This window comes from Protopterus annectens, chromosome 17.part0, assembly GCF_019279795.1.
Source record: "Protopterus annectens isolate FY-2018-M chromosome 17.part0, PAN1.0, whole genome shotgun sequence".
NCBI classification, from domain to species: domain Eukaryota; kingdom Metazoa; phylum Chordata; order Ceratodontiformes; family Protopteridae; genus Protopterus; species Protopterus annectens.
The window spans coordinates 540983491-541008114 of NC_056751.1; the positions used below are offsets into that span (position 1 = coordinate 540983491).

General features: G+C 40.8%; 1 protein-coding gene across 1 annotated transcript in view; it reads right to left on the bottom strand.

Moving 5' to 3' along the window:
- LOC122791455 (mucin-6-like) overlaps positions 1-24624 on the bottom strand; it is a 1068266-nt gene that overhangs the window by 298277 nt on the left and 745365 nt on the right. The window contains exon 18 of the mRNA XM_044059200.1: positions 23570-23625. Within this exon, the coding sequence (XP_043915135.1) occupies positions 23570-23625 (56 nt within the window). The remainder of the gene's footprint in view (positions 1-23569; positions 23626-24624) is intronic.

Consider the following 24624-nt stretch of genomic DNA (forward strand, 5'->3'; position numbering starts at 1 on the left):
AGAATTAGACACGGTCAGCATGTTCCTGAAGTTCCCTCCCAAAAGGGTTATTGTCCTCTAACAATAGATTGTGGATCTCCTGTCAGAGCAAAAAGTACCAGCATCACAGATTCTCAAACTGCTCGGCATGATAGCAGCAGCAATTATTGCAATACCCCTTGTGAGATCCCACATGTGAATTCTTCAATGGCTGCTTTTCATGCAATGGACCTTTCAGGAATTACCCTTAAATCATCTAGTCTTGATTACAGACTCTTGCAAGAAAGACCGTCACTGGTGGCTAACGTTGGATACAGTGACTATGGGCCGCCCATTTGTTCTTCCCTCTCCAGCTGCAACGGTGACCACGGACGCCTACCTGATCGGGTGGGGAGGCATTATCAGGGACGACAGCCCAAGGTACTTGGCAAGCTCACAAGGCTCATTTGCACATAAATGTCCTGGAGTTGAGAGTGGTTCTTCTAGTGTTGCAGGCCTTTCAGGACTCTCTTCCCCTAGGCATGACTGCAATCCAGTCGGACAACATGTCGGTCGTCTGGTACATCAACAAACAAGGAGGAACCAAATCCTATCCCCTGTGTCGAGAGGCCCTGAGATTATGGAACTGGGCAGAGTCCACCCAGCATTTTCTTACTGCAACGCACATCCTGGGGAAATCTAACGTAATAGCGGACAGACTCAGCAGAGCCATTCTGCTACCTCACGAGTAGTCTTTCAAGAACAAAGTAGCGCAGATGATTTTCCACAGATGGGGATAGCCTTGCTGTGACCTTTTTTCCACCTCCACAAACACCAAGTGCAGCAACTACTTTGCCCTTATCCCTCAACAGGGTTAGCCACCGAGGGACGCTCTGGTCCAGGATTGGCCTCTAGGACTCCTTTATGCTTTCCCCCTTTCCGCTAATCCCCAAAGTATTGCAGAAGGCCAGTTTCCTGGGCAGGACACTCTTAATTGCCCCCTATTTGCCTCTGAAATTTGGTTCCCCTTTCTGACGCCTCATTTTCTGGAGGAGCCGTGGATCCTGGACCCAGTGCCGGATCTGTTGACCCATTCATCAGGAGCTCTTCATCCCTCTCTTCAGTCCATCAAACTGACAGTTTGGCTGCTCCAATTCAAAAGAATAGCCAGGTTCTCGAATCTTTCAGAAGAAGCGCAACATATTCTTTTGTCGTCACACAAATCATCTACTAGGAAACTTTACCTCAGTAAGTGGAAAAGGTTTTCCATTAGGGCATATTGATCCTTTCCAGACATCTATAGCAGATATACTGGAATTACTAACTAGACTATTCAACGAAGGAGCTGCAGCAGCAACCATTTGAGTCCAACTCGCTGCTATTTCTAATTTTCATTTAGGGGCAGCTAAAAATGGTACCATGTCTCATAAGCTGGCTAATGCTTTTTTGAAAGGTGATATGCACTTGAAACCACCTATCAGAGCTTCCCCTACTCCCAGGAACCTAAATCTAATCTTGTCCAGAATTATTCTTCCTCCCTTTGAACCTGCTTCTTCTTGTGAGCTCAGGTTTCTTTCCTGGAAGACTATATTCTTGGTGGCTATTACATCGGCACGTAGAATTTCAGAATTGCAAGCCCTTTCCATCAAACCGCCCTACCTAGTATTTTATAAAGATAGGATTTCCCTCAGGACGAATCCATCATTTCTACCCAAGGTATGTTCTGAATTTACACTGAATCAGACGACTGAGTTACCAGTCTTTTTCCCTAATCATTCAAACCAGCTGGAATATATGCTTCACAAACCTGATGTGCATAGACAACTCAGGTTTTAATTGGACAGAACAAAATATCTCAGAAGGGCTGATCAACTGTTTGTCTCCTTCTCAGATTCAAGAAAAGGTACACCTGTGTCCAAAACTACCTTATCAAAATGGCTCTCTGATTGTATCTCATTTATCTACAATAAAGCGGGTATTGCATTACAGAACAAGGGCAAGGCTCATTCTACAAGGGCAGTTTCTACTTCTGCAGCCTTCTTGACCAGGCTGCCTATAGATTTGTGCAGCTGCTACCTGGTCAAATCCACATACTTTTATATCTCATTACAAAGTGGACAAGGCCTCTAGGGACAGAGCTTCATTTGGATCTGCTGTCCTGAAACAGGTACTCCCGTGAGCCACCCAAGATTGTGGTGCTGGGGACGCTACCCATCAGTAAGAATGAAGGCGAGATTGAACAACTTCACATTAAGAAGTTATGTACTTACCATAACGTTCCATGAGAGTTGTTACTCTCACCTTCATTATTACGGCCCTCCCTCCTACCCCTTCCTATGTCTGGAATAACAAGAGGTATCATTTGGTTGGTTTTGTTGAAGATGTTTCCTTTTACCCTGGATGTATGATTTCCTCAAAATGTGGGATAGGTTTTCTTCCCTGGTTGGCAGCAAACAAGTTCTGGGGAATGTAGTGGTGCATTGTGGGATAGGGCTTGGCCTCAAGCTGTTAAAGACCTCGAGCGTTATTTGGCCAAATCTGAGCCAATGTTCGGCTCTGAACCTATCAGTAAGAATGAAGACGAGAGTAACAACTGACATGGAACGTTATGGTAAGTACATAACTTCTTATTTTATTGAAAGCCCTCAAAAAAAAAAAAAAAACCAAATACACGCTGAATACATCCGTAAAATCTATTAACTTAATACTAACACACAAAACTATGTACATCTTCAAATATTGAAGCTTTACCCTCTTAATAGTAGCACCTGTCCCATACTGTCAGCCACAACCAGAATTTGGTTATCCCAACAACAAAGGATGTTTATGCATGCTAAGACGCATGGTGCAACCTATGCTTCTACTAGCTGTTTGGTTTTGTGTTATCTTTTTATCTCCCAGACTGGGAAAACACTTCAGTGCTTTCAGAAAACATTATCTCCTAGCCATTAAAATAAGTAAGTATTCTGTTTTTATTGCTCTTTATCAGATCGTCTCCATGGAGACATGAGAATCAGATACAGAGCTGCTTCTACAAGCACTCATTTATTTGCTAGAAAATGTTCTTTTTTATTTGCTTTCTCTTAAAATTTACTAGATCAAGCCAAGGGCCTTAATCCAGTACATTCCCCTATGTGAGAGTGAAAAAGGTACACTATTCTTTCTTGTATCCTGCTCTTTTAACTAGACCTTTTTTCTTTTTTTTTTTATACTGCAGAGCCTACATTTCTTAAAACTGAACAAGAAGAAAGAAAGCAGGAAAAAACAAGGGCACCTGTTTACTTTAGTATCCCCATTACACTCGAAAATAAATGAAAAGATTTTATCATGCATTATAAAAACATTACTACTAAGAACAAGACTGTTTTACTTACAGTTAACTCTGTCCTTCCTCTTCTCCCCTCCTAAATGTTCTTCCAAACATTAATGGTATCAAGTAGTGCATATGTTTTAAAATCGCCTACAAGTTCAACAAAAGATAGTCCAATATTTCCAGTTTTTTGTTCTGCTGTGTTTCACAAATATAATTAATGGTTTGTAATCCCACATTTATTTGTTAATTTCCAAGTTGCTAGTTTTATTCCGGTTGATCTCAGTCTCAAAAATCCAGTCTCTACTTCATTTCCAACATACTACCCTGTCTTCTAGTAAACTATTGTGATTTTTTTCTGTCTCTCCAGCATTTTCCATTGAAACACTGGAAAAGGTTTCACTGCCACAGTCTCTCTCTGTGATCTTTATTACCAAAAGAACAAGCAGAATCTCTTTTTGCTTCATAACTCACTTTTTTGTTGGGCATACTTTTCTATTTCCTCCTTAACATGTTCTGCACCAAAAAATGATTTTGTCCCTCCAGGAAAGAATATTCTGAAAATAGCTGGGTACAGCAGGTTGAATCTCATGCTTGTTTCTCAATATTCCATGATTGGTGGAATACATGTACTCTTCTTCCTGTTGTACAGTGAGTAAGCATTTTGCACAAACACTATACTGTCATACTTTTAGTACTTTGTCCTTTCTACCACAGTTTTTTCAGAATCAACTCTTTCTACTGGTAGGATTGCATCTTTACTATTAAAAGTCTAGGCTGCTTTCTCATGGCCAGGTTTGGAGCACACACACAATGTGCCCTTTCAATTAGCAACTCCTGCTGTTGAACACCAGTCCGGTTGCTTACTTGCGCCTTCATAAAATTAATGCAGTCTGTCCCTTCCAACTTCTCTGGTAAAGCAGTCTCATATTCAGCCATCCTTTTCTTCATTTCACCCCTTGATTTTGCAGTTTTATCACCTCATCTGAATACCTTTTTAAAGCCTCCTCCATTTTTTCCAGCCTTTTATTTGAATTAATACATTCCTTCAGTGTTTTGTTTATTTTAATTAGCTCTGAGAACATTTGATTTATTTTTTTCCTCTAGGTTGTTGGAAGTCTTGTCTTACATCAAAGCTAGAACTTACACTGCTGTTTGTTGACAGCTGCAAAATTCTTCCCAGTCAGTGTTTTTTCCTCACCTTTTCTGATGGACCTTTCTTTCAGGTTCTCTAAATTCCTTTTTTCCTGGCATCCAGGCAGTATACTTACTAGCTAGTTACTGAATTTATCCCAAAATATGAGTTTACTGGCTTGCTCTTCTGAGTTTCTGTTTTCACACTGGGGGAGCTGAAATTAAGCTGTTACTCAATGTGAAGCCATCTCAGAAGTCTTTGTGCACTATTTATTGTGCACAGCTGCAATACTATATTAGATAAAGTGAATAAAGGAGAACAGATTCAGGATCATTTATACTGAAATATCACTAATCTGTATAGACATGCTCGATGCTGCGACCTGTGTTTTAGCACAACAAATCAAATTCTGTGTGTGTGTGTGTGTGTGTGTGTGTGTGTGTGTGTGTGTGTGTGTGTGTGTGTGTGTGCGTGCGACTCCATGGCACAGAATGTTGACATTCTAACTGCACATCAGTTGACTGGAATTCAGTTAGCAGACCCAGCACTTGATGAGGCAGGCAGAGAGGAAGAGCAGAGAAAGTGCATGGCCCAGTTGCCTCTCTAGGTTGAGAGTTGGGTGCAGGCACTTTGGAAGCACACACTGTGGTGTGATTTTTCTGGTGCAGAATACAGAAACAACTCATTATGTTCAGGGACAGAATGCAGGACTGCTTTTAGGTTATGCCCCTTGAGGCAGGGGCATCCAATGCAGTCGGCTGAGTGCACACCCCCTTCTTTTGAGATCTGAGCATACACAACAGCATAGTAGGACATAAAAAAACAGATGAACCACCAATGATGGATGGCTAAATGACCTCTCCTGGCCAGCACTTGCTCTCATAATGGGGAATGAATGGGACAATTTTTCTTTAGGCCCTGATGATCAGCAAGCAGTGAAGACCACATAAAAAATGGAAAACACTAAGTATGCTCCTAATGGTTCCCTCAAGAGCTGAGTAGTTTGAAGCTCAAACATTTGATGCTGTAATTTGGAACATCCTTCTAACAGTAATCTCATAACAAAAGGTCATTTGCTTTTGTGTGTCATAACAACAAGGCTAAAATTGAAAAAGTGAAATAACAGCCTTTTGCTTTATGCTACATACTACACAAATCACATATGACTGTGTTTTGCCCTCTTTATTCCTCAAACATGTCAGCAGGTTACTGAAAATCTGGTGTGAGTTGAGCTGTGCAAAGCATATCACACAATGAAGACACACTCCACTGAAATTGGAGCGACCATGCAATCCATTAAATATTCAGCTTTAGATTCATAGCGATGTGCTTTACTGATACCTCCATATTTGAATTATTACATAATATGAGTCTAAGGCAATAGTCACAGTGACATTTTCACTGTAAAAGTTTCACTGCACACCTTACAAAAACAGTCACAGAAAATGTCAACAACCCCCAGTAATTCTGCTTTCTAATATGAAAATGCCTTATGCTTGCCACTTTAGTGTATGGCATGTGAACAGTCATAGATAGCCAAAAAGCTGCTTTAACAGTGTGCCAAGTAAGAACTAATCAAAAGAACAACATGCAGATTGGGCACTCAGATGCATGTGTGTGTATATACTTAAAGTTGGTGCTTCCAGGGTGTTCCTTCCTGGGGAACTCTATCAGCCTATTTTTTCACCCTTTGGCCACCATTTTTGTAGCTGCTTACAAAATGTCCGAAACTTCACTCAGAATCCACTGAAACAACAGATTCATCACTGTGTTCTTCATTATCATTACTGCTTTTAGAATGGGCAAGCTCTACAGTATGGAGGGACAGAGCTCTGCTCTGAATAGTGACCTAGAAGGACTCAGCTAGGGTAGGCGGAAGTAGGAACTCAGTTAAAGTTTACCACTTATAGGGGCAGAGGTCTGAGAAGAATACTGCACTTAGAGTGACTCGTCATGAAATCCAGTGAACAGCCGCTTAGAATTTAGGAATGCTAAAGAACTGTTATATGCATAAAAATACACACATAGTACCCAGAAGGGTAAATATTGCATGCACTAAACACCGTACTCATGAGGGGGTGGGAAAAATAGGCACATCAACAGCCAACAGACCAAATGAGGAGAAAGATTTGGAGAAAGATGCTGGCAAGTCCTGTTTTGAAAATGGGGAGGAGGATGTGATGATATTTCTCAGATGAAATTAGATGATTTCAGCACTTCTGCTACTTAGATCGTTAGTATTAGTACAGCATGCAAGACAGCACACAGATTATGTTCTACATGTGATTTTTTTTCCACTGTCCTTCATAAATTACCTGCAGGAAATACACAGACCAAAAAAGTCAAATGATTTTATACTGTTGTGCACCTTGACTGATAGGGTTTAATTTTAGTCATTGTGAATATGTCCATGATAGGATTGTAAAAAGATGGTCGGTTACAATACTATATAACAAAACTTCTTGAGTTCACATGGAAAGGGGAGACACATAGAGGTGCCATATGCATAAAGGAAATAAGCTAGAATAAGTCTGTTGATAATATTGCCATTAGGGAGCATATGCACATTTGAAACAGTGGTGATAGGACTAAAGATACACATCCAAATTCTAAAGTCATTAACATGCACACAGCAATAAAGAAGAAAAAATCATATCTTCCACAGTAGGCTGGATAGGTAATGGTTTGTGGCAATTTTATTTTCCAAGTAAAATGTATGAATGATGAAAAACATGAACAATGAGAAGATACTATTCAAAAATGTAGAAACATTTATCAAAATTAACCTAACACTGAATAGCAAAAGGAATGGGTGTTGCATTATTGCTAGGATCATAGTGCGTGTATTATACTGCATATGTGAAATAACTTAGTAAGTTACATTCCTCTTACATCACCATTTCAGAAAAAGGATGAAAACCTTGGCTATAATTGCAAAGGGAGATCACTGCAACATTAAAATTAGACTATTGTGTCATATCACATACTGCAGATAGGCAAGGGCAGTGGCACAATTAGGTCTCCTGAATGTGTGTATACATGTATAAAGAGTAAGGCTGTGGACCATGCACCTTCTTTAATATACGACAATGTAAAAATATAATGGACATCTTGTGTCCAGCTCATGAAGGCCTGCTACAAAACATAACAGTAGCAGATTAGTGAGCCTAGCTTTTAAGTATGCTGCAAGTTATGGGAACAGTAAAAATGTCGCTTGTGTAGAGGAGATAATTTCCATTGAGTGCAGAGAAGCTGCACAGCAAATAAGGATGCATGCTGAGTATCCAAAATGAATTTTAATGAAATATGTTTCACAAAATCTGTACTGACGAATCACTAATACAAAGAAAATTTCATAACAGAAAATTGCTGACATCGAGGTGCCATAAGAACAGACCGAGGTTATATGAAATTCATGGGTGTGGAAAGCCTCCTTTCATAAGGGTTGGAGGTTCCCCTTCCACTCAAAGTGTTTGGTGCCCAGTTTGTTAAAATTCATATAGTAAACCATTTTTTAAGACTGTACTTCTGTGATCATTAATGCCCATTGAAAAAAAATAAGACTCCCTGGGGCACATTTATTGAAGTATTTAAGACAGTTGTGCAGACTGTATGAGAGATAGGCTGTAAACAACTCAGAATGCCATTTCCGTTATTCACTTGGAAGGACTTCTCCATCCCAAAGCTGCTCTAACTGGGAATAAACAGGTTCAATCACCAGATGCAACTATCTTTCTCTTACTGCAGATATCTTAGAAATGGAAACCTTTACTTTTTCAACTTCATTTCCCAAAAGTGCACTAAATGTCAGAATATCTTAAACTTACACTGGACTGCACAGAACAGAAACATGTTTCTGAGTCTAACATCCCACATACAGTGTCAAATATATCTTTCAAAAGATTTTGAAGGTAGAAATATTTTTGATAGTTCTGTTTTGCTGTTTGATATTAAACAGGTCTTATTTATGTTTGTCATAATGAACACATTTCTAATAAATTACAAGAATTAGAAAATGTCAGCTTCATTTCTGGGATCAAAAACACATCACTGCAAAAAAATACATATTTAACAGCCAATTCTTATCACCATAGAAACGTGTTCTGAACCACATTTCTAACTATTTCTTTTCTCTTTTGTCTCCCCAGGACTTTACTCGATGTACCTTGAAATTCCTTCTACCTTCACTCAGTTGGCCCATTCATTCCTGTAGAATGGAATCCAGATATTTCTGAGCCATGTGACTCACTGATTCATTCCTGCCAGGAAATCCCCATCAGTCCTCTACTGCCTGATCATATTCATGTGATAGGATGTGGGCTAGCTTGCTGCTCTTGGGGTTCTGTCTACCATTTCTCATTGGGATCACCTCTCTCCTCCAGTGTCTACTTCAAGCCTAAGTCATTGTCTTCTGAGGCGAAGCATGCGTCTTTATGCCAATTTCCTCTCAGCTGCATAGTGTGAATGCACTAACTGTAGTAATAAGCAGGGCCAGCTTAGATCTCCACTAGACAAAATCCTAGTGTCTTGCTAGTTGTTACCCATAGGGTGAGTTAGAACCATCTCTATCCACCCAGTATGGGGAAGCTGGCAGTGTTCCTTCACTCCCACTCTCCCTGGCCAACTCTTAAAGGCGCCACTCTCCCTGGCCAACTCTTAAAGGCGCCCCGAGACACTAATCAAACTCAAATCAAGCAGCATACTTACAGCTTTCTCCCTCTATAACATGGAGTTGGTGATTACATATAGAACTTGTAAGAGACATGCTTTCCTTAGAAGTGAGAATATATTTTCTGGCAATGGCCAATTGAATGTCAAAGTCCATGACTGTGAACTTTACTCAGATATCATGAAACCAAGCCTTTTATTTGCATATTGCCTGTGCTAGGTTATGCTACTTACAAACCTTAAATTCCACACACTGCCATATATTATTAGCAACGTTTTTTCTTAATGTTAGACAGCTGGAAAAATTCAAGCAATCTATTTAACATGTTTGGAATGCATGATGTTAAGTTGTCTATCTCGCCTTCGTTCTTGCTGGATGGGATCGGACTCGGCCATCTTCAATAGCTCGAAAGCTGTTTACTGGCTTGAGGCTACCCCTTATCCCATAATGCCTAGCGATAGCTACCCAGATCTCATTTGCCACTTCAGCTGCGAGGTGTCGTTTTTCTGGCTCAGGCTTGTATAGAGTTTTTTGTGTAACTTTTTCACTAGAATTTATCTTTTCTAGTATTTTATTATTAGCAATAGTTTTTTCTGTGATAGATAATTGTTTATCTTATAGTATCCCTTTTTTGTAGAACTCGTTTAACTTAGAGAGTTCTCCCCCACCCCTCCCCCCTCCTCTTCTTGTCAGGTTAGCCGTTTAAGTTAGAGGCTTTCCTTCTGCTTTTTTCTTACAGGCTAGTCGTTTAAATTAGAGGCTTTCTTATTATCTTTCAAAAAAAAAACCTTTAGCTATAGTCTTTCTAGTAGGTGTGGGTTTTTTTTGTAGACTGTATATTGCTTCTGGTTATTGTCATAATTGTTTTTTTTTCTGCTGTAAAGGATGTCAAAGGAATCCAAGGTTTCTGGGTTCAAGAAGTGTGACTCATGCTGTCAGAAAATGTCTCTGACAGATGGGAACACTTCTTGCATCTATTGTTTAGGCGCTGTGCATCTACAGGACACTTGTTTTATTTGCCATGCCTTTAGCCCAAGATTCCTGCAGGAGTGTAAGAATAAGCTGATTCTTAGGGGTCTTTTAAAACCCCAGGATTCACCGGCCAAGCGCTCACAGCCAGTGAAATCCCTTAAATCCACTAAGCCGTCAGCTCCACGTTCAGAGCCGTTTTCGGTTCAGGATTTACCTTCTACGTCGGTTCCAGCTGGCACCGACAAGACAATCTCCCCGTCGGCTCCATCAGAGGCATTGGAGCCACTGTGGAGCCACAAGAGGCTGAGGTCCCCTTCACTAGAGTCGGTGCATTCGGCTCCTCGGTCTCCTTTACTTCAGAGCGAGCGTAGTCACTGATCCTCTCACTCCTCTCGATCCTCTAGACTGTGAGATCATGATGTGGAGAGAGTGGTCAGTAGGTTACTAAAGTCGCAGGCACTAGCTAAATTGTTGTCCAGCCCTCCTCAACAGGTATCGGCTCTGTCCACTTCTCTCGATGTTCCTCCTCCAACTCCAATGAGTTCGGAGCCGGAGTTCGTTGGGGTTCGAGTAGTGGAACCATCAGCTCCGATAACTATCGCCTTCGGTTCACACGTAGGCTCCGATTCCCTCGGTGGTACCTTCCATCGAGGGATCTGGGTGCCGGGGCTCCCTTGTCGGCTCTGAGGGGGCAAGTGGCATTGGACCCTTGTCCGACCCAGTTCTCCCTCTCGGAGCTTCGGCACAGGTGAGCTCGGCTCCAACATCGGCCTCGGAGCCATCCCCCTCGGTGCAGAGAAAGATTCCTATTTCTTCGGAACCAGAACTTTCTCTGAATCGTGGCAGGAACATCTTCAATGTCATGCGGAGTGTGCTGTCCCCTGAGTCAGCTCCACTATCAGCCCCACCGGCTCCATCCCCTGTAGTACCTGTGCCAACCTCTGCTCCTCCTCCAGACCCTAAGTGTAGGGAACCGATGCTCCAGGACACCCCATTGGGTGTTTCCCCCTTTTCTGAGGCCTCTCCTGATCACTCAGAAGAGCCCCCTCAGAAGAAAAAGTGTAAGAGGAAGCACATTGAATCCCCCGAGTCTGTCACTTCTGCTACAGACTTAGATGACTCAGAAGGGTCCCCGAGATCCCCCTCTGAAGATGTTACCTTCTCGGACATCCTAGAAATGCTTAAGCAGAGGGGAAAATGGAATCCCCTAGCCCCTTCTGAGGATGAGTCTGTATTTCTGGATGCCTTTGGTTCCCGTCCTTCCACCTCCTGGGTGTCTCTGCCTTTTGATCCACTTATGACAGTGGTGGCTCGAAAGGCTTGGTCAGCTCTGGATACAGTGGAAGCAACTCCGAGGAGACCTAGTAAATTCATTACAGCACCCCAGGATAAGCAGTTCCTTTCAAAAGGTGTCCCCTGTTGATGCTATGGTGGTAGCAGCAGCCACCAAAAAAGAGTTAGCGGAGACCTCTTCATCTGTCCATCCCCCTAACAAGGAGTCTAAGACGATGGACAGATACGGGAAGTGAATATTTGCTTCAGCGACCTTCTCTATGAGGTCACTGAACTACCCGTGTCATTTTACCTGACTTCAAAGGGATCTCCTTAAAGAGCTCGGAGATACCCTCCAAGCTAAGGGAGCACAAGCCAAGGTAGCTTCCCAGCTAGCGACACTTAATTCTGTTGTTAACTCCTCCATGAGGCTCATTTCCTATGCAGCCGATGGGGCGAGTAGAGCCGCAGGTACCGGGGTGGCCCTTAGGGGGCACGCGTGGATGCGGCTGTGTAACTTTGCGATCCCTTTCGAATGTCCTTCACCAACACTCCCTTTGATGGTTCCTTTCTTGGACCACATGTGAAAGACACTTTGACTAGGTGTGAGCAAGAAGGCAAGACTCTCTCTGCTGTGGGAGTCCATTTTTCCACTCCCTCTAGAGCTTACTCCAAGGGTCAGAAGAGTGGGAAGATGTGGTTCCGTAAATCTCAGGGAGCCTTGCCTGACACATGTAGTGATTTTTCCTCCAGAGGCAGAGGGGGAAACAATAATAATAGATGCCGCCCCCGTGGCAGAGGGGGTCCGCAGAACAAGGGCAACAGAGAATCCTTCTCTGATAAGCCCTTCCACCATCCCTGGAGGGTTGCCCGGCTGCTCAACTCTGGAGGCAGTCGGGGGAAGACTTTCGCTGTACCCAAAAGCCTGGCAAAGTTTAACACAAGACAGATGGGTATGGTCCGTTATATCCGGGGGTTACAAAATTCCCTTCCATCAACCCCCTTTACAGTCAAGGAAGACCCTCCCAGATGTTCCACCCAATCTGAAGGAGCAAGCAGTAATAGAAGTTTCAAAACTGCTAGAAAAAAAAGCCATCCAGGAAGTCCCAGCAGACCAGCACGGATCCAGAACTTACTCAAGGTTCTTTTTAGTACCAAAAAAGACGGGACTGGAGACTGATTCTGGATCTCAGCAGTCTAAACAGGTCTGTGCAAAGAACAAAGTTTCAGATGGTCACGCTACAGTCCATTCTACCCTTTCTGGGTCAGGACAATTGGATGTGCTCGATAGATCTTCAGGACGCGTACTACCATATAAAGATGGACAGATCCTCCAGGAGATATCTTCGCTTCTGGCTGGGGGCCAGTCATTATCAGTTCAGAGCTCTGCCCTTTGGTCTCACCACAGCCCCCAGGGTGTTCACCAAATGTATGGCAGTGGTCATGGCTCACCTGAGGCATCAAGGATTCCAGGTGTTTCCGTATCTAGATGACTGGCTCCTTACTGCTACCACCAGGCATCAACTCATACAAGCATGGGACTACACAATCACAATCTGCTCCCAGCACGGCATTACAATAAATTTCAAAAAATCTACCTTGTTTCCCTGTCAATCTATCACTTACATAGGATCAGACTTGGACACAAGGGATATGCTTGCAAGGCTACCACTAGAAAGGGTGTCCGCAATCCATCAGCAGGTACAGGTTCTGATGCAGAACAAAAGGATCCAAGTCAGGTACGTCCTTCAAACTCTGGGTTCCATGGCAGCAGCCATTCTTCTAATCCCACCAGCGCACTTTCATATGAGAATTCTTCAGTGGCTTCTGTTTACGCAGTGGTCTTTCCAAGAGCTACCCATGACTTACATGATCATGATCATGGATGCATGTAAAAGACATCTTTCTTGGTGGATGGTCTCCCCACTAGTTACTCAGGGTAGACCTTTCATACAGCCCCCTCCGGTAGACACAGTGGCGACAGACGCCTCCCTGATAGGGTGGGGGGGCATTATCTGGCAGGACAGTCCAAGGCACATGGCAACCTCACGAGTACCATCTGCACATAAATGTCCTGGAAATGAGAGCCATGCTCCTGGCGTTGCAAGCCCTTCAAGTCTCTCTTCCTTCTGGGACCATTGCTATTCAAACGGACATGTCAGTGGTGTGGTACATCAACAAGCAGGGCAGAACCAGATCCGACCCCCTGTGTCGAGAAGCACTCGGACTTTGGCAGTGGGCGATTTCCTTCCAACGTTTTTTGATTGCGATGCACATCTCCGGGAGATCCAACGTCATAGCGGACAGGCTCAGCAGAGCTATCCTCATGCCTTACAAGTGGTCTCTGAATTAGGAAGTTGCGAATCTTGTTTTCCGCAAATGGGGACAGCCTTGCTGCGATCTCTTTGCCACCCCCTTCAACAGCAAATGCAGCATCTACTTCTCCCTTCTTCCGCTTCCGGGTCACATACCCAGAGATGCTCTATTCCACGATTGGCTCCAGGGACTTCTTTATACCTTTCCTCATTTCCCCCTGATACCCAAACTTATACAGAAAGCAATATCGTTGGGTTGCAAAATGATCCTCATTTCCCCCTACTGGTCTCGACAGATATGGTTCCCCTTCCAGCACAGTTACCTTCTTGATCAACCCTGGACTCCAGACCTCCTGGTTCATCAATCAGGCGGGTTGCATCAATCCCTCAAAACTTTCTAGCTCACGGCTTGGTTGCTCCACTTCCAACCTTAGCCAGGCTTCCCAGCATTTCCCCAGCAGTCCGTGACATTATCGTCGCCTCTCACAAGTCTACAATGAAGAAAACTTATGCTAGCAAATGGAAACGTTTTTCTTGTTGGGCAAAGGCTAGGAATGTTTATCCCTTTTCAGCCCCAGTCCACAAAATCCTGGAATTCCTAGCACAACTGTTTCACTCCGGGTCCACTTCTGCTATGATCAGGGTACAAATGGTGGCCATTTCTAACCTTCATGTTGGTTTTTCGAACTCTAAACATTATGTCTCATAAGCTCTGCAAAGCTTTTTTGAGAGGGTCAACTCTTCTTAGGCCTCCAGTGAGAGATCCCCCTCCTCCTTGGGACCTTAATTTAGTCCTAACCTTCTTAATTTTGCCCCCTTTTGAACCAGCAGCATCCTGCTCTATCAAGTTTCTATCTTGGAAGACATTCTTTCTGGTAGCTATTACTTCAGCCAGATGAGTCTCTGAACTTCAGATGCTATGTGTTCGTCCTCCATACTTGGTTTTTCATAAGGACAGGGTTGCTCTGAGGACTAATCCTTAATTTCTCCCTAAAGTCTGCTCAGAAAATAATTTAAACCAATCTATAGATCTTCCTGTGTTTTTCCCTTATCATACCAACAAGGCAGAGTACAAACTACACCAATTGGACGTTCATAGGCAATTGCGTTTTTACCTGCACAGAACTAAAGAAGTAAGGAAGTCGGACCAACTATTCCTTTCTTATGCCTTGGGCAAACAAGGTCTCCCAGTTTCCAAGGTAACCTTGTCCAGATGGTTGTCATACACTATTTCTTTCATTTATCAGTTAAGGAACAAAGAGTTACCTATTAAACCTAATGGTCATTCTACTAGGGCCTTGGCCACCTCTGTAGCCTTCCAGTCTAGGTTGCCCATGGATTCCATCTGTGCAGCTGCCACATGGGCAAACCCTCATACCTTTATTTCTCATTACACGTTGGATATGGTCTCCAGGAGCAGAGCTGACTTTGGTTCCACTGTTCTGAGCAGACTGTTCCACTGAGCCACCCAGGATTTTAGGTGCTAGGGATGCTGTCCCAACCAGCAAGAACGAAGACGAGATAGACAACTTAACATAAAGAAGTTATGTACCTACCATAACGTTCCATGTTAGTTGTCTTCATCTCGCCTTCTTTCTTGCGTCCCACCCTCCATCCCCCTGTCCTAGTGGACTGAGAGGAGTTTTTTTCTGTTTCACTGGCTGTGTGTTCACTTGTTTCCTCTACTGACTTAGAGAATATGGCAGGTATAGTCAACTGATTTTTTTGACTGGTTTATTCTTTTATGTCTGGAGTTAGCTATTTCAAACGAGATCTGGGTAGCTATTGCTAGGCATTATGGGATAAGGGGTAGCCTCGAGCCAGTAAACAGCTCTCGAGCTATTGAAGATGGCCGAGTCGGAGCTGAGGATTGGCTCCGATCCCAACCAGCAAGAAGGAAGGCAAGATGAAGACAACTAACATGGAACGTTATGGTAGGTACATAACTTCTTTTTGTCAGGGTGGTGGCAGAACCTCTAGCTTACTAGGTTTGCAGGCAAAATTACAAAGTGGGAGTTATTGTTAGTTGCCCTCTGACAGTCAAACCCACAGGCAAGAACTTTTCCATGTAAACTTCTTTTGTACTGAAAATGGGCTGAAATTAAATGCAACAAAATGCAATATCACTGTATGTTGTAAACCACCCCTACCTTTATACTATAATGCCAATACACTACTATAAAATGAAACTATAGGCATCTTGGAACTTGGGTTGATAATTCTCGACCTTTTCTTTGTCATGAGAGAACAGTTGTCAAGAAATCCTTCTACTTAGCACAATTAATCACCAAGGGAATATCACCCAGATCTAAGGAGGTCATGTGATTTGGCCATTTACTGAGTACAACTCCTTCTTGAAAATGTACCTCACTAGATGTATCAAATGACGAGTTTCTAAATCAAGAAAATCATAGACATAAGATCATGAGCTAACAGGACACGGTAAAGGCTCTGTCCCTTTCTTACAGACTTTTGAGGGAAGATCTTTTCCAAGCCTACCACACCACTGGAGATCTGGTTGTTGTTGATCTCCTGTCTCACCACAAGTGCAATACTTTTAGTAACATCAGAAACAAGGAAATCAGTCTTCACCAACAGGCAAGTAAAACAAGGTGGAGAGAGAAGTTTATCACCCACCTCTGGAACAGACTTCATCTGCTGGTTAAACAGTGTGATTCACTTGATATCATTCAAACAGAACCTGAATGATTGGCTGTCCCCCTCCCACATTTACAACTGAATTTATTACTTTAATCCTCCTTCAAAAGAGGGTATAGCCTGAGGGTTGATATTGATAGCAAGTGCATTTCAAAAGTTAATTAAGTATGATCCACTCATATCTTTAATGTGAACATTTAAATCCAACCAAACCATACTCTCACATCTTTCATACCTTCCACTATGAGCACATATGCACACAAGCACATACTTACATTCACATCTTCTTCTCACCCAAAACTATTCTTTAAACCACTAATCAAGTACAACTGAACACAGAGAGGACCAAGGTGAAGGAACATGGTACAGAACATGGGACATGGGTAAATGTGTCAATACACTAGCAAATATATGTCTCCGTCCAGTCGGTTTTCAGCTTACTGGGTTTGGGGATTACACTGCTACTATACTGAGGGGTGGATGGCTCATTGTTGGGAGATATGAAGTTTGAGCATTTCAAAGCTGACATTTCAATCATGCTAATCATATTTTATATAGGTTTCTGAACTTTAATTCTATGTTTTGATATGGTGATGTGAATATAAATGCATCTTAAAATATTAATATTTTTTTTAAGGTTAAGTATACTGTGTCAAGTCGTGAAAATAAATGTTAGAAATACAGACTTTGCTGACAATTAAAGCACTTGGCTCATCTGGTGTCCCTGATCAAGTGGATAACCTGCAGATTTTATGTAACAAACAGCTTCTTTATTACTATTATGTTTGCTTGCACATATTCAAAAGCACAACACATTGCTTCAGTCAGAGATGCTCTGCCTAGCAATTATGCAAATGAACGAAGATCAAAGCAAACAAGTGTGCAAATGAATAAAAGATCAATAGGACATGCTGCTGATATCAGCATTCTTCTACTGTTTGCTTTAAACCATGGCTCAAGCTGTGCCTGAAGGTAGTCAGCCACTGAAAAGCTGTATCCCACTAAACATGCTAATTAGCTAAATGAACAGTAATGGGCTTGTGAATAGTAATGAAGAGAAGGGATATCTTGCAGAAAGGCACATCTTCATTTTCTTCCTTGCAAACAATCTTCCCCCCACCTGTTTTCAACCAAAATGCCAAATGCTGATTTCCCATGAGCATTTGCAAATGCTGTATTGTTTTCAAACAATCAAAAAAACACAGGAAGAGCATTTCAACGCAACTCCAATAAAATCTTTTTTAACTCAGGAGTAAAATACCATGTGTTTATGTTCATTTTAAAATTCTGTATATTTCTTCCTTGTATACAATTCTTGGATATTCTCCAATACTGTGTAGTGAAAACTTTTTAATCAGAAACTGCAAAGCAAGTTGTTCAAGCTTTTTCTTCTAGAAAATATTTTTTGTCAAGGCCAAAATGCCATATGTTGATCTTGTTTGATCATTTTGAAATCTGTATATTATTTCCCAGTCACTAGTCCTAATATGTAATAGTGAAAAGTAATACTCAAGAATGTTAAAGTTTACATATATGACTAAAAATCTAGACATGTCAGTTGGTGCAGGGCTTAACACTTCACTCTGACAGTAGTGTTGAAAACATTAGGATCAGATGCTGCAGGTTTCAGGTCAACTGGGTAGTGTCAACCCCCCCAATTAGGATCAGATGCTGCAGGTTTCAGGTCAAATGGGTAGTGTCAACACCCCCCCCCACCCCAAGAGAAAGACTATTTCCTTCCTGTAATCATTTTAAACTAATCAGTATTGTTTTTTGTTATGATACGAATGGGCATACCAAGAGGGTTTCATCTCAGTTCCAGTAAAGTCTTTTGTTAATTTTTTATCAAGAGCAAAATGTTAGGCAAACAACTATAGCAACACAAGGTTTGGCTTAAGTATGTACACCACAACATTAGCACTCTTTCCTGTCAGTGATTTATTCTTTTTTTTCAATCAAGTCTTATTAACATTTTAAACAAAATATAAATACTACAAAACAAATCAACTAACAACCAACTTAAGTATATACAATGTATACAGGGGTCACATTCAACAATTCTGGAGCACACACATCCAGTATTTAAATTTGTCTATAATGTTGAACAGTATAATAGTACAGATGCAAAGCAGTTTTAGCACAGTCTATGTTTTCCAAACCATTTATTCCATACAGGAAGGAAGGTACACCCCCCACCAGTGTACTTAAAGGAAAGAAAGATTCTGCCTACATGCTTGCTTAAAGGAGTACCACACCCACAGACTCAAAAAACATGTTTAAAACATCATGGGCATGATGTTTCCTACACTTTAACAGCACTCTGGGATTATTTACAGGATTTTAAGTATTTTTATATGTAATTCCAGACTCTGACCACCTGGAGGCTGGCATATTGATGTGGTTTGGATAAATCAGGTTGCCATCCAGTATCCCAGAAATCATTGTTTGGCTCAAAAATGTTACATCATGCAGGCCTCCGTTTGCCTAAAGCTCCTGTCATTTCATAGATGTTGCATGCGTAGTACTGAGTAAAACAGAACAGTGTAAGTAACATTTCCTGCTGCTGGATGACTACTTAAAACAGAAACAGTGCAAATGCCACAGAACACACTCAAAGTGCTGTTTACTGCTGCCTTTTTTCTAATTTAGTTTAAATGGCACTAATTTGTGAGACAATGAATTCCAGTCCATTTACTTCTCCCCTCCCCCATAACACTTAGCTTCCCTAGCTGTCAAAGTCCTGAGGGTAATTTGACCTGGTAATTCCATTGTTTGGCAGATCTCAGCAGGGTGCTTGACTCATGTAATTTAATCTTTGCTCTAGCATTTCCTTTGTTGGATGGGGACATTTTTTTGCTGCACTATAGCCATGGCCTTACTTGACTGCAAACACATCCAGTAAGGTCTTGCACGAAGGAGCTAAAGTATAAAACATTTATACTATTAACCAGTTTAGATCTTTATTAATTTAAGTGTTAAGGTGTCACTTCATGCTTCCACGTTGTTACATATTGAGACTTACATGTGCAAAGTGTGTTTGTATGCAGTATTTGCCTTCATATGTTTTTACTCCACTGGTTGGTTTGCAAAAAAAACCTTTTGCAGTGTCCCTGGATTTGTCTTTGTACATACAAACCACATTGCTATATTTTTCCCTTCCTTTTTCTTGTGTCCAGAAGTCACTTATAACAAAGTAAATTTTTTATTGATTTTCTTTTTAAATAAAGGACATCAAGGTTAACTTACCTTGAATCAGTTAATGGATGCCACTGCAAAGAATCACTGTTGAAATATTTGTGCATGGACAAAATCCCTTACTAAATCTATTAGCCAGCCTCCAGTTCAGTTGGTGCTATGGCTTTAATATACTGGTGTGTTTGCTCATGTCTTCCAAATATCTCCACCATTACATACCAGTTTTGCAGTGTAGTAACCACCCAACATGCCCATACACCTTTAGCCATCAATATGCAGCTACTGTTCATGTGAGTATATGAATTCATTTTCAGACTTAAGGTGTGGAAGCTGCACTGAATAATTCTAGGTGCTTGTTCAGATTTCACACATGGTGCTTGCTTAGAGCTACTCTCATGTTAAGCCACTATGAATATGTTGCGCTGCCACCTCTGATACCAGGGTAATGTTTTAATCTTTCTATTCCCGCACTGCACAATAGCAGTATCTGGTGCAAATACAACAGAGACGTTTGCAAGCGATACACCACCTAAGCATCATTTGCCGTGCAGAATGTACAAGTATGCATACCAAATTTCTGTGTTTTCAAACATCGGTGTTACTACACTACTACTGAATAAAATGAACAGCACTCAGTCTGGGGGAAGGACAAGGGAGCCATGACATCACAGAATGGGTGGGTGTTATTATTTTAGTTAAAATCAGATGACGGCTGTGGTGATGTCACTTTGGGGGAGGGAACTGATTAAAAAAAAAAGTACCTGCACTGCCTGGCCTCGATGATGTCAGTAATTGGGCGACTCCAGCAAGCTTTATTCAAACGTGAGAGAATCATTTTGTAAGTGAAACCATTACAGAAGTAAGGGGAATTATAAAAATTGTAAATGCTTTATTGTTGCTGCTTTACAGTGGACAATGTAAATAGGGAGGAAAAGGGCCGTGAAGTTGAGGAATACATTAGAGAAACCTGTTGTACTCCTGTAAATATTGCTTCAGCTGAATATACAGGGAAGTACATGGGGTCTTCCACCCTCCTTCTATTATCACTTTAACTGTATTTGCAGTAACCCATTCCATCATCACTTTGATACTATGCCTACTGCAATTTTTCTTATATAATTCCTATTACCAAAAAGTCCACTTTTCTGATGGATCTGTCCCTTGTACTTCCTAAATTAGGCTCTTTAAGTCCGTCCAATATTTCTGTGCCTCGCACAACTTCAGAACATATGTTCAGTCTCTGCACTGGGGGTATCACACCTCCAGCATTTACTCCTTGGTCGCAGAGTTTCTGTGGGGTACAGCACCAAATGTATATTACATGCAATTGCTGATCTTCATATTTATGCCATTTACTTAACTGGGACTCATCCTTGCATATTTCTGCCCACCTTTCCTCTTCCAAAATTAGACTCCCATGTTTGCTCCACAGATGCTGTGCATCCTTTACCAAACAATTTGCAATGTTACATCAAAAATGTTTGTATTTCACATTTGCCCTGCTTCTCTGCAGTGATCTCTACTTCACCCAGGGTACTACCTTCTTCGGATTCTTTCTTAGAGCATGCATACTCCACCACAGTGTTTTTAACCATCCTGGTCCCTTGTACCAAACTGTTGCTGAAAAAAATCAAAAGAGATTAAGCTACTCTCCTTAATCTGGTCCTAAACTTATAAACCTCCCCTTTCCCATTTACTTTATACTGATGGCAGTCTGTAGCAGTCTCAGGTCGTACCATAAATCTGAAGTGAAGTCCATTTCAGTTAATTAGCCAAAACATAACAGTGAGATTCTATCCCAAATAAAATTCTAGATCATCTATTGAGAAAGAGCACCTAGAAAACAGACATACTTTGACCTTGGTGAAATGCCAATACATATCTTGGGAGATCTGACAAACCCCACTCTACATGACATCCATCTGAGAACGATAACCTTCCATATCACCACCCTCCACTCTGAGGTATCCAGAACAGCTTCCTCCAACAATTTCAGCAAATATAATACATTCCTATGTTTTGGATCCAGAAGTAAGTGTCTAAACAAATAAAAACATGAGGTACTATCATGGTGGTAATTGCCTGGATCTTCCCCAGTATAGTGTGGAAAGACTACATTTGGCAATAGCTCCTGCTCAGTATTACTTATCAATTTATCCAAATTCTGAATGCATGTTTCCTCTCAGAATTTAATGAGGGAATAACCCAATACTAAGCCTTATCCACTAATTTATAAGGAAATCCCTTGAGCACCCCAAGCCCCTTGGCCAACACAAACAATAGAGGTTTTAACCTCAATACAGCAGAAACCTGGTGCCTTAGCAAAGTCTCCAAAAATCTGCAAGACCAGTGTCCAGCAACTGCCAAATTCTCTGTCATCAACATACAATCATCTGCAAGCATATAAAATTCACTTTTAACCTTCTAAGTCTCAAAGACCTCTGATAACCTTACACTAAATTCTAACTCTTCCATTACCAGAATAAACAATCCTGGAGACAGAGAACAGCCTTGGCTTACCAGACATAATCCTCTAATTTCCAAAACCTGAAACAAAATTCCCCACTCAGCAGTATCAAATGCCTTTTTTTAATGTCAAATAGCATTATGCCAATATTACCCTAATGACCCAAATAATGGTATAAAAACGCTGAGCCCATTTAAGGGTACTGGATCATCCCAAAATGAAAACATTCTGGCCCTTCTCCCCTAGGTAGAATTTCATTGAGGCAGGCTACCAGACTTTTTGCCAAGATTTTCCTGACATTTATAAGCAACATCAGTTTTAAGTTTTCCACCCCCAAAATCTTAGTATTCCCTTTCACCAGTGACTTAGTCTTGATATTTTCTTACTTTTGGTAATTCTTTTCTATTACCTCTTCCTTCATGCAATAATGTTTAGTCGTTTAGTACAGACTGACAAATACAAAACTACATTTAAGCTGTGTACTTATGATTGTGAAGACAGCATTATGTCAAAGGTCACATTTAACATATTTTTATGTTAAATGAAGAGTTTCAACTGCAAATGCCCCAGAATAATATATATGCTTAGTTTGGAGACTGCAGCATGTCAAAAAGACACCGATATAAGAAGAGAAAATGAGGTCCTGGAACATTTCTGTCTGCTAAGGTAAGGCAGATGCCAACTCTGTCTTAATTTGTGGAATCCTGCCATTACATTTCAACACTTGTGATAATTATATATTTTTTTAAATATGGATAGCATTAAAATACTGAAATATAATATAAAAATAACATTACTCTAATAACTCAATACCTTTAAGTATTTGCATATTACTGACGTCTCATTTAACTACTACAAGCTAACAAGCAAGCATGTACAGAATGTACAAAAATTGAGAAGTGCTTCTTAATGGTAAAAGTGATGTCTGTATGTTTTTATTTCTCAAAAAGATTTGTATCTGTTAGGACATTTGCTTATTAATCATCTGTTAAGCATTATATAACTCAAAAGCTAAGTTAACTGCTGATTTGTCAAAGTATATTTTAGAATTTTTATTTGCTAATAATAAGCATTAGTAGGTAGATCATTGTATTTATACCCATGCAAATATTCTGGTAATTTTCTTGTAATAGAGTGCATTAAACTTGAAAAACAGGACCTTTTAAATCTTTGCTGCTTTTGTAATTTGATCTTTTCAAGGTATAAACTCTCTTTTTCTTTTATTTTTTAATTATGAACTCACATTTTGTGATATTGTCTATTCCCCTGCTCAGGTTGTTGTTTTTCTTTCAGCTTTTCCTGGTTAGGGGTCGCCACAGTGGAACTCTAATGATTGGCAGCCGATTTGTATGTTGCCGAGGTGCCAGCCCGACGCCCAACCTTCAACAAAGGCACATCCATTCACGCATGTCTTTCGAACGCCACTCGACCGCAGGGGAGGACATGCAGACTCCACACACAAGGCGCTCCAGCCGAGAATCGAATGGGAGAACCTCTTGCTGTGAGGCGATAATGCTACCGCTGCACCACTGTGGCTTACATAGCTGTTAAAAACAGTCTATTGGAAAAGCTAACCTACAAATGAAACAGCTACATAAAAATGTAAAATAGGTCTTACCTCCAATATTTAAGAAAATGACAGGTTGGCACGTTAAGTTTCCATAGCTGCAGGTGCTACAAAGAAAATAGATATTTATGGTCATAAAGTCTCATTACTACTGCATTGTTCAATTTATTCAAACTGAAAATATCTCAAATTTTTACATACCATTAAAAATTATTTCAAGTTTGTGGTACAAACATACATGCAAAAGTAGCATTAAAAATTAATAAAATGTTATCTCGCAAAATCAAAATTCAGTGTATTAATACAGTCATGAAGGGCAGCTGTACTCCAAATGGTCTCATAGTATGCCTACAAACCCCCCTATGCCTCACCTTTCATACGTAACCACAATATACTGCATAACAGTGAATTACCTGTCCTGTTCAGCAATGTAAAGTTATCTCTTTACCTAATTTATCTAATTATAAGAAATATTTAAAGAAAAATAAATGGCTGGAACTAATCAAGCTGGGTAACAGGTCAATGAAAAATACACTTCTTAAAAAATAAACAAGTTAACTTCCATGACACTAATGTATATTTGTCAGATACAGCAATCTGTAATGATTGAATAGATGTTGTGTCATTTTTCTTGTTAAACTTTCAATTTCGTGTTTGCTGTGTTATCAGTATTCACCAATGAATACATTCACCACAGCCTCAAGAAAGAATGGAATTAAATGGCAATGATAGATAGCATGGTGTAACTGTACCTTCATAAACTTATTCAGAACCAGAAAAATAAGAAAAAAATATAGTATATAGTATGAAAATAATTTTAATAAGAAGACTCTTCACATAAAAAAAAAATTCTTTGAAAAATCAATACTACTACATTTTCTTTGCTTTACAGGGTATCAATTGTAAGCCAGAGACTATCAGCAAGCTCTGTAACTTAGGATGACCCCTGATATCAGGCTAAAATTTAGAAATCACACATATAGGTAAAATCTAACTTTTTCCATCTATAAAATATTTCCAGGATCATAAACCTCATTTATATGGCTAATCTCATAGCAGTAATTCATGCTTTACTCTCTCACCTTGACTAACAGAATGCCCTCTAC